The sequence below is a fragment of the Passer montanus genome, unplaced genomic scaffold, assembly GCF_014805655.1.
Source record: "Passer montanus isolate IOZ18808 unplaced genomic scaffold, ASM1480565v1 scaffold10, whole genome shotgun sequence".
Classification (NCBI taxonomy): Eukaryota; Metazoa; Chordata; class Aves; order Passeriformes; family Passeridae; genus Passer; species Passer montanus.
The window spans coordinates 12,067,528-12,086,412 of NW_024356505.1; the positions used below are offsets into that span (position 1 = coordinate 12,067,528).

Genomic DNA, 18,885 nt, shown 5'->3' on the forward strand with positions numbered 1-18,885 from the left:
GTCTCAGGAAGTGTCACAGGCAAGAGTAAAAATAAGGAGGGAAAAAAAAACCCAACAGAAAGTAATACAGTCAAAGCAAGAATCAAATTTAAAGTTCATATATCTGGTTCATCACTGTGCTACTTCAGTACTAAAATTATGTGTATAGAGCACTGCAAGTACCAGCACAGCATCAAATTTGAGTAACAAAGTGGTGAATAAAAGTTAGTACTGAGTTTAATGTTACACTGAATTAAAGGAAGATATTGTCACTTGACTATTGGGCAAACCAGTACAAAGTTTATTTTTTATAAGGAAGAATTTTACTGCATGAGAGGGCTTGTGCTATGAACAACTGTTGTTCTAATATGAGAAATAAATGAGGTGAATTTAGAGTGGTAAAGTTACTGTAAGAATATGGGGTGGAGAAATATTAGGAACAGAGGGCAGTATAGGAAGAAAGAAATGTAATGCAGCTTGCAAGCATTAAATATTTCTCTTTATATAAGGAACAGTGGCATTTTGATGCTTACTCCAGATGCCTTGTTAATGCAGGCAGAATGTAATTAATGGGATAGACTGACAGAAGCACAAAAGTAACAAATATTCTCTTTTATCACTAGAGGGAGTTTAGAATAACTCCTGTTAGCACCATGACCTTACTCTGGAATTATAACAGTTTAAGTGAGAGCTAAGTTTAACCCATGTATTATAGTGACATCTGGGGTTAATCTGGGTACAGTATGCAAGAGAGAGAGAGAGAGAGAGTGTTGCTCTTGCTGAATTAGGCCATAGCTGAAAGTAATTAGTGCTTTTTTTTTTTAACCAAGTAGAGGATGTTCAGTAAATAACTAGATGTTTGTGGGAAAAAAATGCTTAGTAAGAGATTTGTGAAATGAGTAATAAAAAAATAAAAAAGTGAAAGTTGATTAACTTTTTTGAGTTGATTTTTCATAGTGAAAAATAGCAATTTGACTTGAAAATAAAGTTGTCCAAGGAACAGCAGGCATGACACATCTTAAGAGCTGGTGCTGGTCAGTTGTTAGCTGTGTTCACCCAGAAGAGAGAATTCAGGTTGAGGAGGAGGGGTTGCTTTCACTTTGTGCTTTTTTTTTTATTTACTGTTTCATTTTAATAGTCTGAATTGTTTATTTGCTCACAGTCCTTGCTTTGCTAGTTTGGTGGTTGCCCTAATTTCTGCACGTCCTGCCAAAGCTGATGAAATGCAGTGCCTGTGGCTAGGGTTTCACCAAGAAACACCTGGGTGTCACTGCTGCAGTAGTAGGGATTGCTGGGTGGAATTTCCTGGCTTGATTTCTTCACCCCTGGCCCACTTAGAGATGCTGATCACTATCTCCTCCTTCATACTCAGAGTTTTGTGGTTATTCACTGTAGAGAAGCTTTTGGCCCTTTGCTGTGTTTTTGGTTTTTTGAACATTTTTGTTTGTGCACTCAAGGTGTGGTTTTTGTTAATCTTTTGTTAATGTTAAGAGGTCCTAAGGGTAAATTTAATTATCACCTTAGAGATGATGTACAAAGTATATATCTAGATTTTCACTCGAACTAAATCTCAGGCCTTTAAAAATAAATGTTTCCCATTTCTTTCAAGGATTCTTAGGTCTGAGAACCTTTATTAATCTCACTGCCTCCCCCTTCAGGACACAACTGCGAAGTGAAAACTAATGTTCAAATTATAAATGCCATATGGGAATGAAGGAGAAAACAAAACAAAAGAAGCCAAACCAAAATGACTGTTCAAGTGTTCATATGTTAATCTTTTGTCCCCTCTCTTTTCATGTCTTGCTATTAGGTCAGTCACCACCCACCTATTTCTGCATGCCATGCTGAATCTGTGAATTTTGCTTTTTGGCAAGGTAACTCTTCAGTCTATCATTTACTTCTACAGTGTGCATAATGTTTTCATTGTTTGTCTAACAGAAAATATCCATAAATTAGGAAAAGTTGAAATTCCTTGCTTAAATTTGTATTAGAATGGTTTTATGAAACATTAGCTTACACTTACTTGCATGCTTCTTAATTGGATCTTCTGCTATTATAAAAGTTCAGAGGAGATTTTGCTTTGTTTGGATTTTTTTCATGAAACATTAATTGATTATTATTTTCATGTACAAATATCTGTTGTTCTTTAAAATCAGGTTTGTTTGGGGAGGGGATGTTGTTCTTTACTAAAGAATTGCATGTCAAGCTATTTATAAAACAAACAAGCTCAAAGACAGCATGAAAACACTACAAGTTAAATCCTGAACCTTGGCAAATCTTGTAAACCTGTTCTGAAAGCAATTTTCAAAAATGAGCTAACAGCAAGGGTAAATACATTTACCTTCTTTTCTCTGCTGGCATTATTACAGTATGTAAGATTTTTTGCTATTTGACTACTGTTTTTTTTCAAAAGATGTGTGTTGGAGCTTTGTTTGCTGTGTACTGCTAGTGAAGGTGTCAGCCAGTAACAGCACCTGTGTGATTAGATAATTTTGGAGTGTACACAAAACATAACCATGCCTTTTAACTCACTTAAAATCCTTCATCCAGGGGTTTGTCAAATCACAATGTAGCCATATTGTATTTTTTTTTCCTGATTGGCTCTGCTGACTTGATTATAGTTATTACAGATGGAGCCATACTGAACAGATATTGAAAGCCATTAGTCTGGGCTTTATTATTCTGTGTAATTCTTTGCTTTGTAAACAAATACAGGGACAGAAGAATCCTTTTGTTCATAGCCCTAAAGCTAAGATGACCAAAAATGTATTCAGTAACTTGAACACTGTATAAATAAGATCAGATAGCAGCCTGTCTTAATAAAAATACATGAGGCTGATTTATTTAACAGATTTTGACAATTGCTATCATTCAAATATTTTAACACTTCTGTTTAGCGAATGAAGTTCTTCTAATGAGAGCTGAGAATCTGATCAATGTGAGAGTCTGAGGTTTGGGCACAGGACCCATCAGGGTGCAGGAGGGCTTGGGGATTTTTGTTTGTTTTTAAATATGGCTGGCTGAACTTATGGGAGGGCTAGACAGTGATTTTTTTCCATTGTAAAGGCAATTTTTAAATGCTGTGACCTCTTGTAATGAGGTTATATTACTTACATGGAAAGATTAACACCAATTTAATCATAAAGGCAGCTTGTCAGCGAGCTCAGCTCTTTCTGTGTGCAAAGACCTTTTCACTTACTGTGTCACCGTCTCAGCTGAAAAGGAGACAGCAGCATTGCCAGGGTAGTGCTGTCATCCCACCAGGCACTGACCTTAGCTCATGTGTTCCATCACCAAGAAATCTCCTGATCACATCTTGTGAACTGAAGGCTGGGCTCTGACAGGGACCAATAGTTTGGAAATGGCTTTTCATGAGTTATGAAGCTGGCTCTGCTTTTGCAGAGGAGTGTCAACACAGGAGCAGTGGAAATGAAGGAAGTTTCATCTATTCCAGCATCTGTGCATGAATTATTGTGAGCATAACTTTGAAATAACACTTTGCTTTTTCTCTTCTGTCCTAAAATTATTGCGTGATGAAGTTGCACCCCAGCTCTCAAAATGTTTCCCACATGCTGATCTCTGTGGGACAGCTTTGCCACTTATGAGTATAGAATTGGGCACAATCTGGTGATGCATTTTAACTGTTCAACTCAGTAGGGTTTGTACCTTTGCCCTTTCTCTTCCATCCCAGTGCAGAAGAGAGAAAGCCAGGACAGAATTTGCCTCAACAACACCACACTGGAAGTAGCTTTGGAGCACTCGTGCAGTGTAGGAATCACAAGAGAATCACTGTCACTGAAGATGCTGACCCAGCACCAGACTCCAAAACCAAAAAACCCAAAAGGTCCTTTTCCCACATGATAAGAAAAGTAACTTCTTCGTGTGCAGAATTCTGCCCTATATCCCATTCTAGTCTTTGCAATGGTAGGCAGCTCAGTGTGACTCACTCCTCACTTGCACACACATCTCAGGAGATACCTGAGTAACTTCTTAGTTGTGGTTTGAGCATCCATCTCACAATTAGTGTAAGATTTCCCGCCCAGAATTGCACAGGAAATGGGTTTTTGTTTTCCTTCTGTTAGAACTAGCAACTTTTTGAGACTAGAGTTGAAGTTTCCCCTCTTTTTCAGGTTGGGCAGGGAATGGAGTTCCTAGAGTCTAAAATAGGAAGGATACTATTCCCCTGAGATCTGAAGTTACTATGAAAATTACTGCCTGATTATCTAGCCCAGTTTAACTGTACATGCATTTTGCCATGCTCTTCTCTGCTTCTTTCTCTTCCAGGTGCTTTTGCTCAATCAATTTGGCTGAACTTGCATTGAGTTTTCTTATCTTTTCTATATTTTTGAAGAAAAGGCATGAGACTCGGACATGTCTTTCTGTGATTCAAACAAGATTTCAAAAGACCAGTTAAACTTACAGAGGGAGTTGGACTAAAACCCTCTGCCATTTTGTGCCCTTGAAACCTTCTTTAGCCTCTTGACTGTGGATGTTCTTGTTGTATTTTTGTATTTGAAATTCTGCTTTTGTCTTTGAAAATGTCTGCATTCATTCACTAGCAACTGAATTGCAGACAAGTATATGCTGCCTATAGCTTATTTAAATTTCTTTATTTTGAAAATATTTTTGAGAAGACTGTTAAACATATGTTACTTTGCCATTTCAATAACCAATATTATGATGAAAATCAAACAAAGCAAACAGCAACAACACCAAACCCACCAACATGTATTTGAATGTCCCACAACATTCTTTGAATGCTTCTGTTGCACTTTATTTTGAATTTCTTGAAAATAAAGTAGAGCCCAGAAACAGCCTGATTCACCTACCAGTGACTAAACCTGTCTTTTTTTTACTTCTTGTTCCAGATGTCAGATGGAAAAACAAATTCTGGGGGAAGTCCATGGAGATTGTTCCAGTTGGCACAACGCACGTAACCCTTCCAGCGTAAGTGCTGCCGTTGGGCACTGCTGTTCATGCACAGGCACAGATGTTGCACACACTGAAACCAGCTTCATTCAGAGGACAGTGAGTTCTGCTCTGCCCTTTGGAAGGACTGGTGGCTTTGAATTCATTTAAAGGGAAAAGGGGAGGAAGAAAGACTCCACCAAACCAAAACCAGAAGCATAAATCAAAAGCACTGACTCTTTCAGAAGTTATGACAAACAAACAGTGAAAAAAACCCCTTTGCTTCTGTGTACCTTGAAAAAAGAAAAGTATTTTTCTTTTTGAAAGTATGAAAAGGTATTTTCATACTTCAGTTGAATTTCAACCTTAATGCATTTTAAACTCACAGGGAAAAACTGTAAAGGAAGGTATGAATTCTTTTGCTTGAGTATGGGTTTGGGGGAAGAGGTGGTGGTGTTCCTGTGTTTTTTAACTATATTTGTAGGGACCTGACACCATGGGGTGCTCTAGGCTGTAGGCAAGGCCAACAACCATCATCACTGCAGAAATAATGACTGTTAGTGATAAGTAGAACCAGTTACATATCTGGTGTTCATTATCCAAGGAAGCAGCCACTGTAGTGAAGTGTTGAGTATAGTTGGTTTGTTTCCTTTTGTTTTTTTAAATAAAAATCTGCAGTGTTTCAATGCTGGCTTGTTAGAGTGCCCATTATTGATGAGCAATTAAAATCCCTTAAAATTTGGCCTATATCCATCATGTTTGCAGAACCAGAGGTCTAAGGGTTGAGTATTGTTCCAATTAAATCTGTTTTCCAGTGAGAGAGTACAAAATGAATTAATCTGCCATCTTGGCATCTGAAAAAATAAAACCAACCAAAAAAACCCCAATGATTTCAAGAACCTAGCACTCATCAAATCAAGCATGCCTTTTTTTTTAAGTGGATAAAATGGTAGTCTGATAAGATAGTATCTAAAAGGTAGTGTATAAACCATGTTATGTTCATAGCACCTGCCCTAAGCTTTTAAATTAAAGGTTTCTAGGATGTGAATGAGTGCTCAGAGCCAAAATAATTAACATGTTAGGGCCTATGATGGGCTGATGAACTGGGAAGCAATCTGATTCATATGTGATCTCTATGTGTTGGTTTGTATCCCTGTGTATTTGATACAGAATTGGGTACAAAAAGGGTGCCAAGGCTATAGGGGAAAATTAAGCATTAGTATTAAGGTTCATTTTGAAACAAATAGATTTTTTTAGCATTTATGATAATGTAACATGCATAGGTAAGGGCAGAACAACAAACTACTGTGGGATGAATTGGCTGTATATCTGCAAGTCTGTACAAACTGTCCTTGTGTGGGCCCTTAGAAAGCAGCAAGTGAAAGCAAGTGATTAAGGGGAGGTAGGGAAAGAGTCCAGTAACTTCACAGGATGTGTGTGAGGCACTTGCTGTGGGGAAACTGGTGCTTTGTAAGTTTATATTTTACCTTACCTGTAGTGAGTTGGCCATCCATACCCAGAATGAATTTGTATTCATGAGACTTTCCTTTCCTTGATGCTTTATAAAGCTATTTTATAAGAGCATCTACTTCTTTCACAACAGGTAAAATGTTGTATTCTCTATTATATTTGTTTATCTCTCCATGTCTGCTGTTTCCCAGTGTGCAACAGCACCTTGAACTGCCTGGTGAGAACTTTTGCTCCTGCCTAAAGCACTTGTATTAGGTTCAGCATTGAGAGTTTGAGCCAAGCTTATTCCTCTCAGTACACGTTGGGATCCCTCTGGTGGCCAGTGTCCTTGTGTTTTCCATGGTCACTGTGTTACAAGCTTGGAATGAGCATCCCAGACTGTAGAAGATATCGGAATGATCACTTCTGGAAACTTAAAATTGGTTAGAAGGACAAGTAAATTGAGAGAAAACTGATGTCAAGACCAAAGTATATAGCAGAAGTGAAAAGGATTTTCTGGGAGGTGGGATTGTTGTCATAGGGTTTGTTTTTGAGAAGGTTTGGAACAAGAAGATGAAGCATTCTAGTTAAAAGAAAAAAAAAAGTTTGTTTGGTTTTTCTAATCAAGTTGTCTGCAAGTGTTTTTCCTCAAGCTTGGGCTCAGTGGAACATGGTGTGACAATTTTCTTGTGTGTATTTTTCCTTACAGTTTTAAAGACCATTTTGCATGGAACAAGGTGACATCCTGCATCCATAACATCTTAAGTGGGCAAAGATGGATTGAACACTATGGAGAGATTATCATAAAAAATCTTAATGATGACACGTGCCACTGCAAACTGACTTTCATAAAGGTAACCGCAGCAATGTTGCCTTTTCTAACAGGCACAGCAGTGGGAGGATGCTCTCTGCTGAAGCTCAGTACTTCTGCTTGCAAGCTGTAATTACCTGTGATTCCTTGAAAGCTGCAACTGTGAAGGAACTGCCACTCACTAGACAAAGAAGAGAAGCAACAGCTTTCTTGAGTGATTCTGTTGGAAAAGGAGGAATTATGGGGACAGCAATATCATGGAAAACCTACTCTAGGTTTGATGAGAGACACAGGCACAAGGTGGCTACTGACAGTGCTTTACCACATGCCTCCTACTAGGCTATGGCACATGCTGTGGTTGCAGTAATTCAGCAGCTGTAGCACCAGTGCTTATGCAGGGTGTTTCTCCTGATGCTCTTTTCTAGCCCTTTGCAGGTACTCAGAGGAGTTTAAGTAAGAAGTTGGGGTGTTACTCAAAGCTTTTGCTACAGTACAAGTACAATATATATGGCTTCTTCAGGAATTGTTGTCCTTATAACTGAAATTAAAATCAGGTTTTGGCAATAGATGACTTCGTAGTAAATGAAAATCAATGAAAATGTAAAGCAATGCTGAAATTTTTAACCTGAGAAATACTTTTATAAATCATCCTAAGAGACTTACCTTAACCTGCATTTTCTGTATCTGATTGATGGAGAAAGACTGTGCTTGACATAGAACACACCATGCAGATACAAAGAATACAGTACTTCAGTGTATCTATGCAGCATGGCATGCTCCCCAGCAAGTTTGGGGGTTTTTATTTGTCTTCCTGAAAACTTTGTGCTTTCTAAGAAGGTGATTTTTTTTTTCAAAATACTTATTTGAAAGTACTTTAATGTATTTTCAGAACTGCACTAGATGTTTAAAGTTCAAATATTTAAGACTGAGAGCCTGCAAATCTCACACCTTTGATATTGTAAAGTGTTTAAAGTGGAGATTAACATATGAGTTCCTTCTCCTCCTCTTCTGCAAATCTGGGAGACGTGTAGATAACCAAGTCAGGACTCAGGTCAACTGAGCTTGGGCAAAATTCAGGGTCAGCTGCCCCTAAAAAAGGCAAACAAATAAATACAATTCTCAATGTCAGTACTTTAAGAAGCTAACATACTAATAGGTTTGTATTTTAATGGTACTAACAGCAGCTGTTTGCATTTGGTGTTGTGATGCACACCTAAATGTACAGTTCTCATTGCTCTACAGCCTGGTGCTACTGGCATGGCAAAATGCCTGCACTTGAGCTCTTATGCACCTTCTTTCCCTTGTTCCTTTTAATTCTAGGCAAAGTATTGGAATCCAAATGCACACGAGATTGAAGGCAGTGTCATGGATAAATCTGGGAAAGTTGTGCATCGACTCTTTGGGAAGTGGCATGAAAGTTTATACTGTGGGACAACTTCATCTTCAAACTGCATATGGAGAGCAAGTTAGTGATCAGAATGGCTCATGTACACAAACTGAGATCTTCAGTATAAGCTTACTGTTTTCATGTCTTTATTAGGCCCCAATTTCTTGTCATTTTTCTGTAGAATATTAGATTTTTGCCAAGCATTTAAAAGCTAGGTCAGAAGAATATATAATTTAAATAATATGAGAACCTAATCCCATGGCTTCCTGAATTTTATCCATTCTCCCTCATTTTCATATTTGGGCATGAAGTGAATATTGAGGACTCTAGCAGGAAGAGGAAAAAAAAAGGAATAAATTCCTACTGCTCGTGCAGAGAAGTGTTGTTTATTTCATGTGTTGAACACTGGAGGACAGCCCACAAAGCTCAATTCTGTAATGCCAGTGATAGCTGAATTTCTCCCAAGCTTGTGGGGTTTTGTCTACTGTGTTTTGAAAAAACATTATTATAATAGCATGGCCTTCATCACAGTTGTGCTGTGATTCAGCTGAGAGAACAGAAATCTGTTTTGTTGCAGTGCAATTATCAAAGGGGATGTTCTCTTTTGTCACATTATTAAAAACCTCTTGTTCCCCCAGAATTGACACTGTGGATCAGGCATAAACAAATGACTGGAGGGAGCTTGAAATTTTCTTTCTCAATATAATAGCATTTTAATTGAAATTCTGAATGTACTTTTTCCTTCTGTAGATCCAATGCCTAAAGATTTTGAACAGTGGTATGGATTTACACAATTTGCACTGGAGTTAAATGAACTGGACCCACAAACTAGGTCATTACTCCCATCCACTGATACACGTTTTAGGCCAGACCAAAGGTAAGAAGCTTTAACTGAAATATTTTCCTTAAATAGTTCATAATCTTCTGTACACTCAATTTACCCTGAACTCAGACTATTTTCTGTGGATAACTGCAGTGTGTTTCTATTTTTACATTAATGTGCATCTGAAACAGACATTGTAATCACTTATTGAGAGATGGTCTAGTTGTTATGGAAGTGTGTCCTAAAATTGCCTCTTGGGTGCTTCTAGATAATTGCCTTTCCAAGGATGTTAAAACTTCAGTGCTTCAGGTACTTCAAATACATACAGTATTTAAATAACCAAACACTGAGACACTTGAAACTTCTTTCTGCAGTGAAATTTTTACTTTTTCAAATTTCCAAGTAGAAGAATGTAATGTAACTGTGACTCTGAGCTTGTTACTGAGTTAGTTTTCCTTAAGTGCTTTTTCATAGTGCAGTTGTCTGCAGAGGTAGCTGTTTACCTTTCAAACACTGTTAAATACCTGCTGGAAAGATTAGATTCTTCTGGGGGCAGGAGACCAGTTGTCTCATATCACTGCTGCTGCAGGTTTCTAGAAGAAGGGAATATTGAAGGAGCTGAAATGCAAAAGCAGAGGATCGAGCAGCTGCAGCGAGAACGACGGAAGGTGCTAGAAGAAAACAATCTAGAGCATCAGCCTAGATTTTTCAGGTACTGGATAATAATTAGCATATACTATCATTTATTGAAATTCTTATTATAGATCTGATTCTAAATTGCCATGTGACAGGCTCCAGCTTTTTCCAGGGTTCCCCTATATACTTTGGGTTTGTACTTTGGTGATGAAGAATACTCCTAACTTGGTTAAAAGTCACAGTTATGAATTGGTTTTTTTATTAGTGCATCCCTGAATTTTTTTTTTTTTTTTTGCCTTGATGGTTATTGATATTTGGTCTACATTTGAATTTGCCTGAGTGAATGCAGCACCTTTGATTCTTTGAAGCAAGCTGAAGTAGCTGGATTCAGCTCAATTACCTCCTCTGAAGTTCTGCTGAATTCAGTGGCATTGGCTGGTGTGGAAGTGTGCAGAGTTGGAGCCTTTCGCTTCCAGGGCTATTTTTGAACATGTTTCCTCTATTTTATGGAGAGAGAATCTTTGTTCTGAGGGCACTTTATCTCTTCCTGTTGTAAATCAATTAAACGGGAGACTTCAGGCATGGAAAGAGAAAAAGGAATGCTGGTGAGGATGTGGTCTTTTGCCCTCCAGCTTCTCTGTCCTCCTGCACTGAAAGAGTTGGAGCCAAGATGAATGTTGTAAGGGCCTATTTGCAGATCTGGGATCCTATTTTTTTCTGCATATATCTATACTGTCCTTCTGAGGAACCCTGGAATGTTTTAAATAGGTGCAAAAGGGAATGGCTTAGACTACTACATCTGACAAGCTGGTGAGCTAACTCATCACATGCCAGTCACACCTACTAAAGGGAAGGTGGATAGAGACAAAGTCTCATGCTTTGTGATTGTATATTCACAATGAGAATTGTGAATAAGAATGAGGATTTGAATCCTTAAAATGAGGATTTGAAAGTTGAGATTTATCCTGTAGATTTAAATGGTGAAATATAGAATTTAATTATTATATAGCAAAAATACTAGAGCAGATAAGAGTTAATGCATTTGGTTCTTCAATAGTGAAGTTGTCTGGTGAACATGAGATTGAGATGCCTCTCCATGGCCCAGTGCAGACACACCCATTCAGCTCTCCAAGCTGTTTGCAGGCTTCAATGAGCTCCTGCTCACCTGCACTGCTCCTGGGCTGGTTTGGTATCTGTGCATGGTGCTGCACTGCATTACACAGCATATGGATGGAAAATATCAGCTTACCTTTGTTTAATCTTTGATAGGAAATCCAGCGATGACTCCTGGGTGAGCAATGGAACCTACATGGACCTTAGGAAAGAACCTGGTTTTTCCAAACTGGACAATCCTGTCCTCTGGTGAAAGAGGAGCTAAGTGAAGATATTCTGTGCTGTATTCTTGGATCTGATTTAAAAGACATATATATAAAATATAACTATATATCTATATGAACACACATATATATACACACACACATACAGAATATGTGTGGTGTGAGCATATGTGCAAATGTGCATATCTCCAGAATCATGCTTAATTTAGAATCTGATAATTCATTTGTTTCCTTCACTCAACTATTGCAGTGATTGTTTGAATGTATAAATATCCTAACTTCCTTTTATAAAATATTTAATAAATAGTACTGAATGTTAACAGATGGAAAAGAGAGGAGCTTTCACACTACTTTTTCAATGTGTTCTGAGTTAAATTATGCCTTACTGAATTGCATTGGAGACAGTAGCATCAGCATCTCCTAGCCGTGCTGAGGAAGAGTGCAAGCCTTAGTAACTCAAACTGTAGGTGGGCTTCCACAGTGCAATGAGTAGTTCAGCTGTCTCTGGGCTGGTATAAATTGCTAAAACAGATTATCAGCTGGTGCTGGAATCTGACTATGATCTTTTGCTGTCTGCAGGAAAGATTTAAGTAAGCTTTTGATTCTATTAACTTTCTTCTTAGCTTTATGGAAAAGGTAGTTCTGAGCTTACGTTGGTGGTTCTACTGCCTTATAACATAAACTGTACCTGGTTAAATGTAGTGCTAGAAAGTCAGGAATCGCCAAAATTTTCCACTGGGAAAAATTTTCACTTCAAATTTATAGCCCCCAACAGGGCAAGAAGCGGAGATCATTTGTATATACTCCTTGAGCACTGACTAGATGAAGAAGCTCTCTCTTTTTCCAGTAAGTGAAATCTTATACAGAGCACGAAATCCTGTGCTTCCATAGCTTCATTTGTTTTTATTCACTTAAAAATTTCAACAGTAAGACTTTTTAAAAAGTAAGCAAACTGATTATTTTAAGCTAGAAATTTTTTCCTAGTATTTTGATATTTTCTACCTCTTAAGAAATAACGTATTTAAAATCTTATATTTAAAAAATTACCATCTGCCTTATGGAGAAGTGTATGGAGTCTTTGATCTTCCTCTGTTTGTTTGTTAAGTTCAGACAAATATTTAACCGTCTTGCACTAAATCAGTTGCATCCCTTTCCTGTAGTTTTATATGTATGGTTCAATTTGTGAAGCTACTAAACCATAGGTCAGAAATTTAACAGGGAGCAAATGTAGCAGAAGCCTCACTTTTGAATGAAGATTATAGACATGGGCAGTATTGTTGGGTTTTTTTCCCATCAAATCACAATGCCATAGTCATGAACAGACTAATTTGCATTACAAATTATCTGCAACCCAAGCCTCATCCATGGTTCTTCAAATCTGCTCTGTGTGTCTGCAACTCTCTGGCAACAACACAGTTTTCTGTGTGATAGATCTGCATCCTGTCACCACACCCTTCTCTTTTCTTTACCTGCCACTGTGAAGACACAAAATAAGCCCAAATGCTGGCATGTTAAATTGGCTTATGACTGGAACAACTGGACATGGTATGGATAAAGTAGACTCCTAGGAGGACAGACTAATAGCTTAGAAAAGCTTGCACTTTACTGCAAAATGTGCTGCATTGTTCTAGAGAAAATCTATTAAAAATGGATCTATGTATTATATGTAACATGAAGGAAATACTATGAAGGTTTTAAATTTTAAACAAAATCTGTAGTGTCAGATTACATGTATATTTGAACTTTGCTTTCTATTACCTTGAAGCCTCATTGTCTCAGAGGCAGATGAATGCTTTTTTACAATTTTTCATTTTGCCCAGGATCTCTCCCTCACGATCATTTCCATAATTTATTACCAAAGAAATTAGCATAATTATATCTAATTAATATGTCTTTGAAAAACTTGGCTACCATGGCAGAAGCTTTAAACAAGGCAAGGTTCACACTTATATCAAGACAAAATCTGGGCTTTGATTCCAAAGGAAGTCTTAAAATTTGGGGGCTGTTGGGCTTTTCAAGAAAAATGAGGTTCTCTTCATGCCTTGTTCCCTCCCTGTCTTTTATCCTTGTATTAACTGTCAAAACCTGCACAGAAATGAGCTGATAATTGCAATTATCCTTGCTGTTGGCAATTACAATTTATACTAAAATTAAAGTTCATTTAAAAACAAAAGAGGGTAGAGGAAATAAAAGCTTTTAAGAAAAGGAGCAAAATTTGTGGAGGCTGCATTAAGCTTGCTCATTGTCATATTTGGCAGCTACTGTGATACTGCCTGATCTGATTGCTGGGTTTGTATATTCTGTGTGTGGAGGGGATTCCCCCACACAGGTATTAAACAAAACAAGTCTCATATGGGGTATTTGAGTCATGATTTTTGAGAAATCAGACTGGCAGTGCCAAGTCTGATTTCTCTAACACTCCAAACTTTCCGAAACACATGGGATGAATGACAAGAAGCATTGGGGTGCGCAGTGCCTTATATAAAAACTTGTTCATCAAAATTTCTGTATCAAGAAAGTAAATTCCAGAATTTTAGCACTGTCTCCATAAAAATGACCGAGAATAATCCAGGGCGTTTCTTAAATGCACGAAGCAAAATCATTGAACAAGTAATTGCTCCTTTTGTAAATCTATAATACACACCAGTTGTGAATGATCCTCTGACCCCACATTTCCAACTGCAGTATAGTTTTCCCTGCTTACTTTTGTATAAAACAATTTGGTTTAGTTGTTAAACTTCTGTTAACTGTATATTAAGAAGTGGAAGAAGTTTGTCTTGATGTTAGTTCTGTGTATTTCTGCATGTAAATATATTCAACATTCATAAAGCTAATATATTCTATAAAGTTATTCTTGGTAAAATATGAAATTTTGGTAATTTTCTTGCCCAAAACTTCAGCTGTGTTAATGGGTACAAAATTTATATTAGCTTTCTGCAGTATAACTAAGGCAACTCTTATTCTTAATAACTGACACTGAGGGTCTTTTTACTCACTTTATTTCTGCCCTGAATGGTAAAAAAGAATGCATCAGGCAACTTAACTGCTTCTTTCACAGACAGCTGTGCTCTCCAAGGTGTGTAGCTCAATGGACCAGTCTTAAAATTTCCTGACCCTTGCCTGCTGTTATGGCTCTCTTATTTCATGACCTTATAAACACTGCTTAATACGATTTTGGAGGCCAGTTTGAGAAGCACTCGTCCAGCTCTGCCTTTCTCTGTGTGTCTCTTCATAAAGTAAAACCCTCGCTATAAACTTCCATCAAGGTGATGGAGCAGCTCAGGCCTTTGGGTCTTGAAACCCTGCTTCATTTTTCAAGTTGTAAAGCATAGAAAGAAAAAAAAAATCCAGGGAAACATAGGAACAGAAACCCACAGCTCTACTTTCAGATTTGCAGGCTTGATGCTTAGTTTCTGATTTTGTGTAAATCTGGGATTACAAAACAGCATCACTTGTTCAGGGGGTGACTCTGGGTAGTGTAAAATGCCCTTTAGACCAAGTGGAACTAGAATGCACCATTAATCACTGCATTCCTTTCTGGATCTCAGTTCTCTGAGATATGCCTGTTGTGGTAGTTTGCCAGCACTGAACTACTTCTTTTAGGCATTTTTTTGAAGTACAGATCCAGCAGTCTGTACTTCGGTTCTTTATGCAGAGCTTGGAAAGTCAGATGCCTGGAAGAAGGAAAAAAACAGCCCAAATTTTGATAAGAAAACATCCTGGAGATCTGTTCTTACAGCAACCAGGTTTTTTTTAAAGGACTGGAAACAGGATTGCTGCTTTCTTTTAAAATCTGGCCTCTGAAGGACATAATAGTTGCAAACACATTCACCTGTATTACCTGGTAGCTTAGTGTTGAGTCCAGATCATGGTACAAAAAACCACCAATTCACAGGACCAGAAATTAGGGCCCAGCCAGGGACAGCTTTCATGTTGCACTATGGGCCAGTACTGGTCTCAAAACAAACAACTCCCCACCAAAAACCCAACCTAACAAAAACCTCACCCCTTTCCATGCCCCCCACTTTCCCTCAGCTGTTTACAGTCCTGCTCAGGTTTTCTATGTGGTCCTTTATTCACTGTCCTATTTTTCTCTTTATTAAAAAACCTGATGAAAAGGAAAACAGTCCATACCAACAAATTATAAATCATACCTAGAGGCTGCAGTTAAATTCTTTTCCCCATAAATTCCTTCTGTATCTTTTCTTTGACTGTGAATAAGACTTTCTTACACTCTGGAGTCAGACCTGGTAAGGGTAGTGTGCTATGGAAATATGTATCTGTATCTGCTCAGCAGATCCTAATTACAAATATCCTTTCATCTGTTTTTGTGTGAATCTCTTGTGTTGTCTCTCCAAATGACCAGCTTGGCAGAGCAGGAAATTTTCAGCAGATCTTACTTTGTTCAGTATGGCTTCTTTTTTGTGTGCAACTCATGCAGAGGAGGCAAGCTGAAGAGGAGTGCAAAACTTGACCCATGGTGCATTTTAATAGAGAGAAGGATGACATCCAACTTGTCCACATACCTGAATACATCTTGGAAGGGCTAGAATAAGATGGTGCTATTCAAAGGAGTGACATTAAAATGACAGGGTTTTTTTAGTTGAGTGTGTTTTCATTCATGAATTATTCCTACAATAAATAAAATTCACAGTGTTCAATAACTCATCCTTTCTATTTTCTAGCTACTGGTGGGTGCAACTTACTCCAGCAGCTGTGGACTCATAAGAATTGCACATTATCTGGCTTACCTTTTGAAACTTAGTAAATGCTGTAACCTACCACCAAATGTATTACTGTACTGCTCAGTTCTTAGATACTGTTCTTGCTGCAGCTTTTTGAAAGCAATAAGAGAAATTTTCTGCATAAGTAGTTGCCATATGTTAAAGAATTATTTTAAATGGTTCATTTTTTAAAATATAATTGTGGATTTGGTGTTTTTAATGTGTAAAACAAAACTATATTAAAGCTTATGAGAATGTTTGGGATGCTGATCCACAAGAGGTGATGATGTCCATCAGCTCCAGACATTGGAGTTGGTTGGCATCCCTGAGATCTGAAAGACTTTGTGGTAACAGTATTTTCCTAGTTCCAGTATTGGAAAACCATCCCACATGTATGAGGTATTACATAAACAAAGCTGCTAAGTGCTGAATTTGTTGTTTGTTTTGATAGGGCATTAGTGATTTCAGATTGAGAAAAGGTATCTTATGTATTAGAATTATTGCTGACTTTCAGATATTTGAGAAGTCTGTGTAGTCAGGACCATCCCTGTTTTCTGCTTCACTCCAAAAATTTGTCATAACATTGGAGTACCTTGATGCACAACTTGATTTATTATTTTTGTCTCTGTAACCAATTTAGTTGGATGTTAATAAATCATACTTGCAAAAGGTCACAGAGCACCCTGACTTTTTCCCAGGGGTTGTAAGCATCTTTCTTCAAAGGTTGTTAGTGGCAGCTGAAACAAATCTCACTGCAGTAGTGATCTGTGCTTTTTACACTTTGCAAAATGGCAAGTAGGAAAGAGCTTCCATCTGCTAGAACCCTTATTTATCACTCTAACAATCTGTCTGGTAGTTGTGCAATGTTCCAGTTGTACTGCTCTGCACAGCTCTGCTGCACAGCTAAGGTGCCAGACACTGGGGCAGGAAAAGGGATGAGCTGACGGAATCCATTTACAGCTGGAAGTTTATTCTTACAAGCAGTTTTTAGCATACAGATGTGCAGCATAAATATTATGCTTTAGTATGACTTTAGAAACCACAAAGTAAATGTATTCCATAAAACAACTTTTAAAAACAAGGAAACATGGTATTTTTTGGTAAAATAAATAACTGGAAAGGAAGGATATCAATGTGGTGGTTTTTCCCTTAGAGATGGTGATGTAGGACAGCTCTGCCAATCAGACCTCAACAATGTCCCACAGTCCCACCATCTGTGTATATGATGCAACAGGGACAGACTAGGATCTTGAAAATTGTGGGAATACAGTGAGTATAACTCCTGACCAACGTGAAATTCCTGACTGCAGTTCTGCAGCACTTTGCAGCCTCAGTGTCTACAAAGATTTGGTGGGAGGGAGCATGGAGCTTTCAGGAAGAGCTGGGAAAACTGGATCTATACATTTGTTACCAGGCAAAATATCCTCCACTGTTGAACATGGCAAGATCAGGATAGAGGCCAAAAAGAAAAACAGTCTTTACAGTGGGCCAGAATCAGCTCCTGGGTTTTTTTTAAATCCAGCCATTTTGGTTCTATTGGATTAAGAACTTTGGAACTTTCTCATTGTGTCAGGGGGAATTACTTAATTGCTGATTTATTTCATAGATATCTGATACTGTTTAATTGGTATCTGAAATAACTAGCATTTAGTTCAAGTTGCTGGGAAAGTTCTGGTTCATAGAAGCAGTAGTATTTTTCTCTCATAATAGGGAGAGGGAGATTGCAAAGGATGCTCATTATTGGTGCCCCACTCATGAACACCCAGGGCAGCAGGAATTTGTCTTGCAAATCAATGGATATGGTGTGAATTTGTCATGACTGCCCCTCAAGCTAATAACATGTCAAGTGCCCACAGTGCTACCCAGACAAAACAGGCTGTTCTCCTCTACAGAAGTGCAAGATAAACTTGGCTTGTGTAGAACTTGCATTCAATTTGTGTTTAAGCTCAGTTGCCTTTTCATTTACAATAATCTCTATTTAAAACTCATTTTGCTTACTGCAAAATGATTCAAACCTTCATAGGATGAGGAAAAACACTGACAGCTGAGCAAAGCTTGCTCTACATAGTAACCAACACATCTTGGCTTTTTTGTTATTTTTTATGCCTCTATAAATGATATATTATATATATGATACATAATTATATGCTCCTTATATTCTTTTCATGTTGTAAAAGTTGCTCTCTGTGCTTGGTTTATTGATTTTTAATTTAGATCTCTTTGTTTTATGCAAAAGAATTTGTAGGGTTATTATCTGTTTTTAACTGGGGTTAAAAGCTGGCCAGAATCCAGATTCTGATGTATACTTACGAATTTGTATCTTTGCTTACTCTGTACCTAGGGAAATATTTGAAATTACTTTGTGCAAACTCTCATTTGAGGTAAATCAACATTGCTCTACTGAGTTGAATGTAACTGAGGCTTGAGTTAACTGAGAATTTGTCTCTGTGGGCTCACTGATGTAAGTTTTTACAGGCTCTTGAAACAGTAATAAATTCCTGGAACATAAGATGTTGTGTATGAACATCCGATGTTTCTGACTGTAATTTCAGACTCCAGGAATTATTGTCTTCCTCTAAATATGAGGGTACTACTTATCCTTGAGGATTTTGTGTGCTGATGTTTCACATGCTATTCTAGTAAAACCTGCTGTTAAAATTCAAAAGTACTTTTTTTTTGCTTGCTTAACATTGTTTGCCTTTATTAAAACTTCTTGATAAAAATTGTTTTCCAAAATTACAAATTCCTTACTTCTCAGCTTGTGTTAAAAAAAGAGAAAGGTTGCAGTAAGGCAACTTTGAATTACTGCAGTACTTGCCTTGAAAAATCCT

The 18,885-nt window shown here is 37.6% G+C and overlaps 1 protein-coding gene across 4 annotated transcripts in view; it reads left to right on the plus strand.

Annotated features, from left to right (window-relative positions):
• The window catches only part of OSBPL3 (oxysterol binding protein like 3), an 86,978-nt gene extending 70,255 nt beyond the window's left edge, over positions 1-16,723 (plus strand). For all 4 annotated transcript variants that reach the window (XM_039711621.1, XM_039711639.1, XM_039711631.1 and 1 more), the window contains 7 exons: positions 1,790-1,853; positions 4,848-4,926; positions 7,046-7,190; positions 8,468-8,612; positions 9,285-9,411; positions 9,947-10,069; positions 11,263-16,723. In XM_039711621.1, the coding sequence (XP_039567555.1) occupies positions 1,790-1,853; positions 4,848-4,926; positions 7,046-7,190; positions 8,468-8,612; positions 9,285-9,411; positions 9,947-10,069; positions 11,263-11,359 (780 nt within the window). In that variant the 3' untranslated portion in view covers positions 11,360-16,723. The remainder of the gene's footprint in view (positions 1-1,789; positions 1,854-4,847; positions 4,927-7,045; positions 7,191-8,467; positions 8,613-9,284; positions 9,412-9,946; positions 10,070-11,262) is intronic.
• Positions 16,724-18,885: the final 2,162 nt, after the last annotated feature.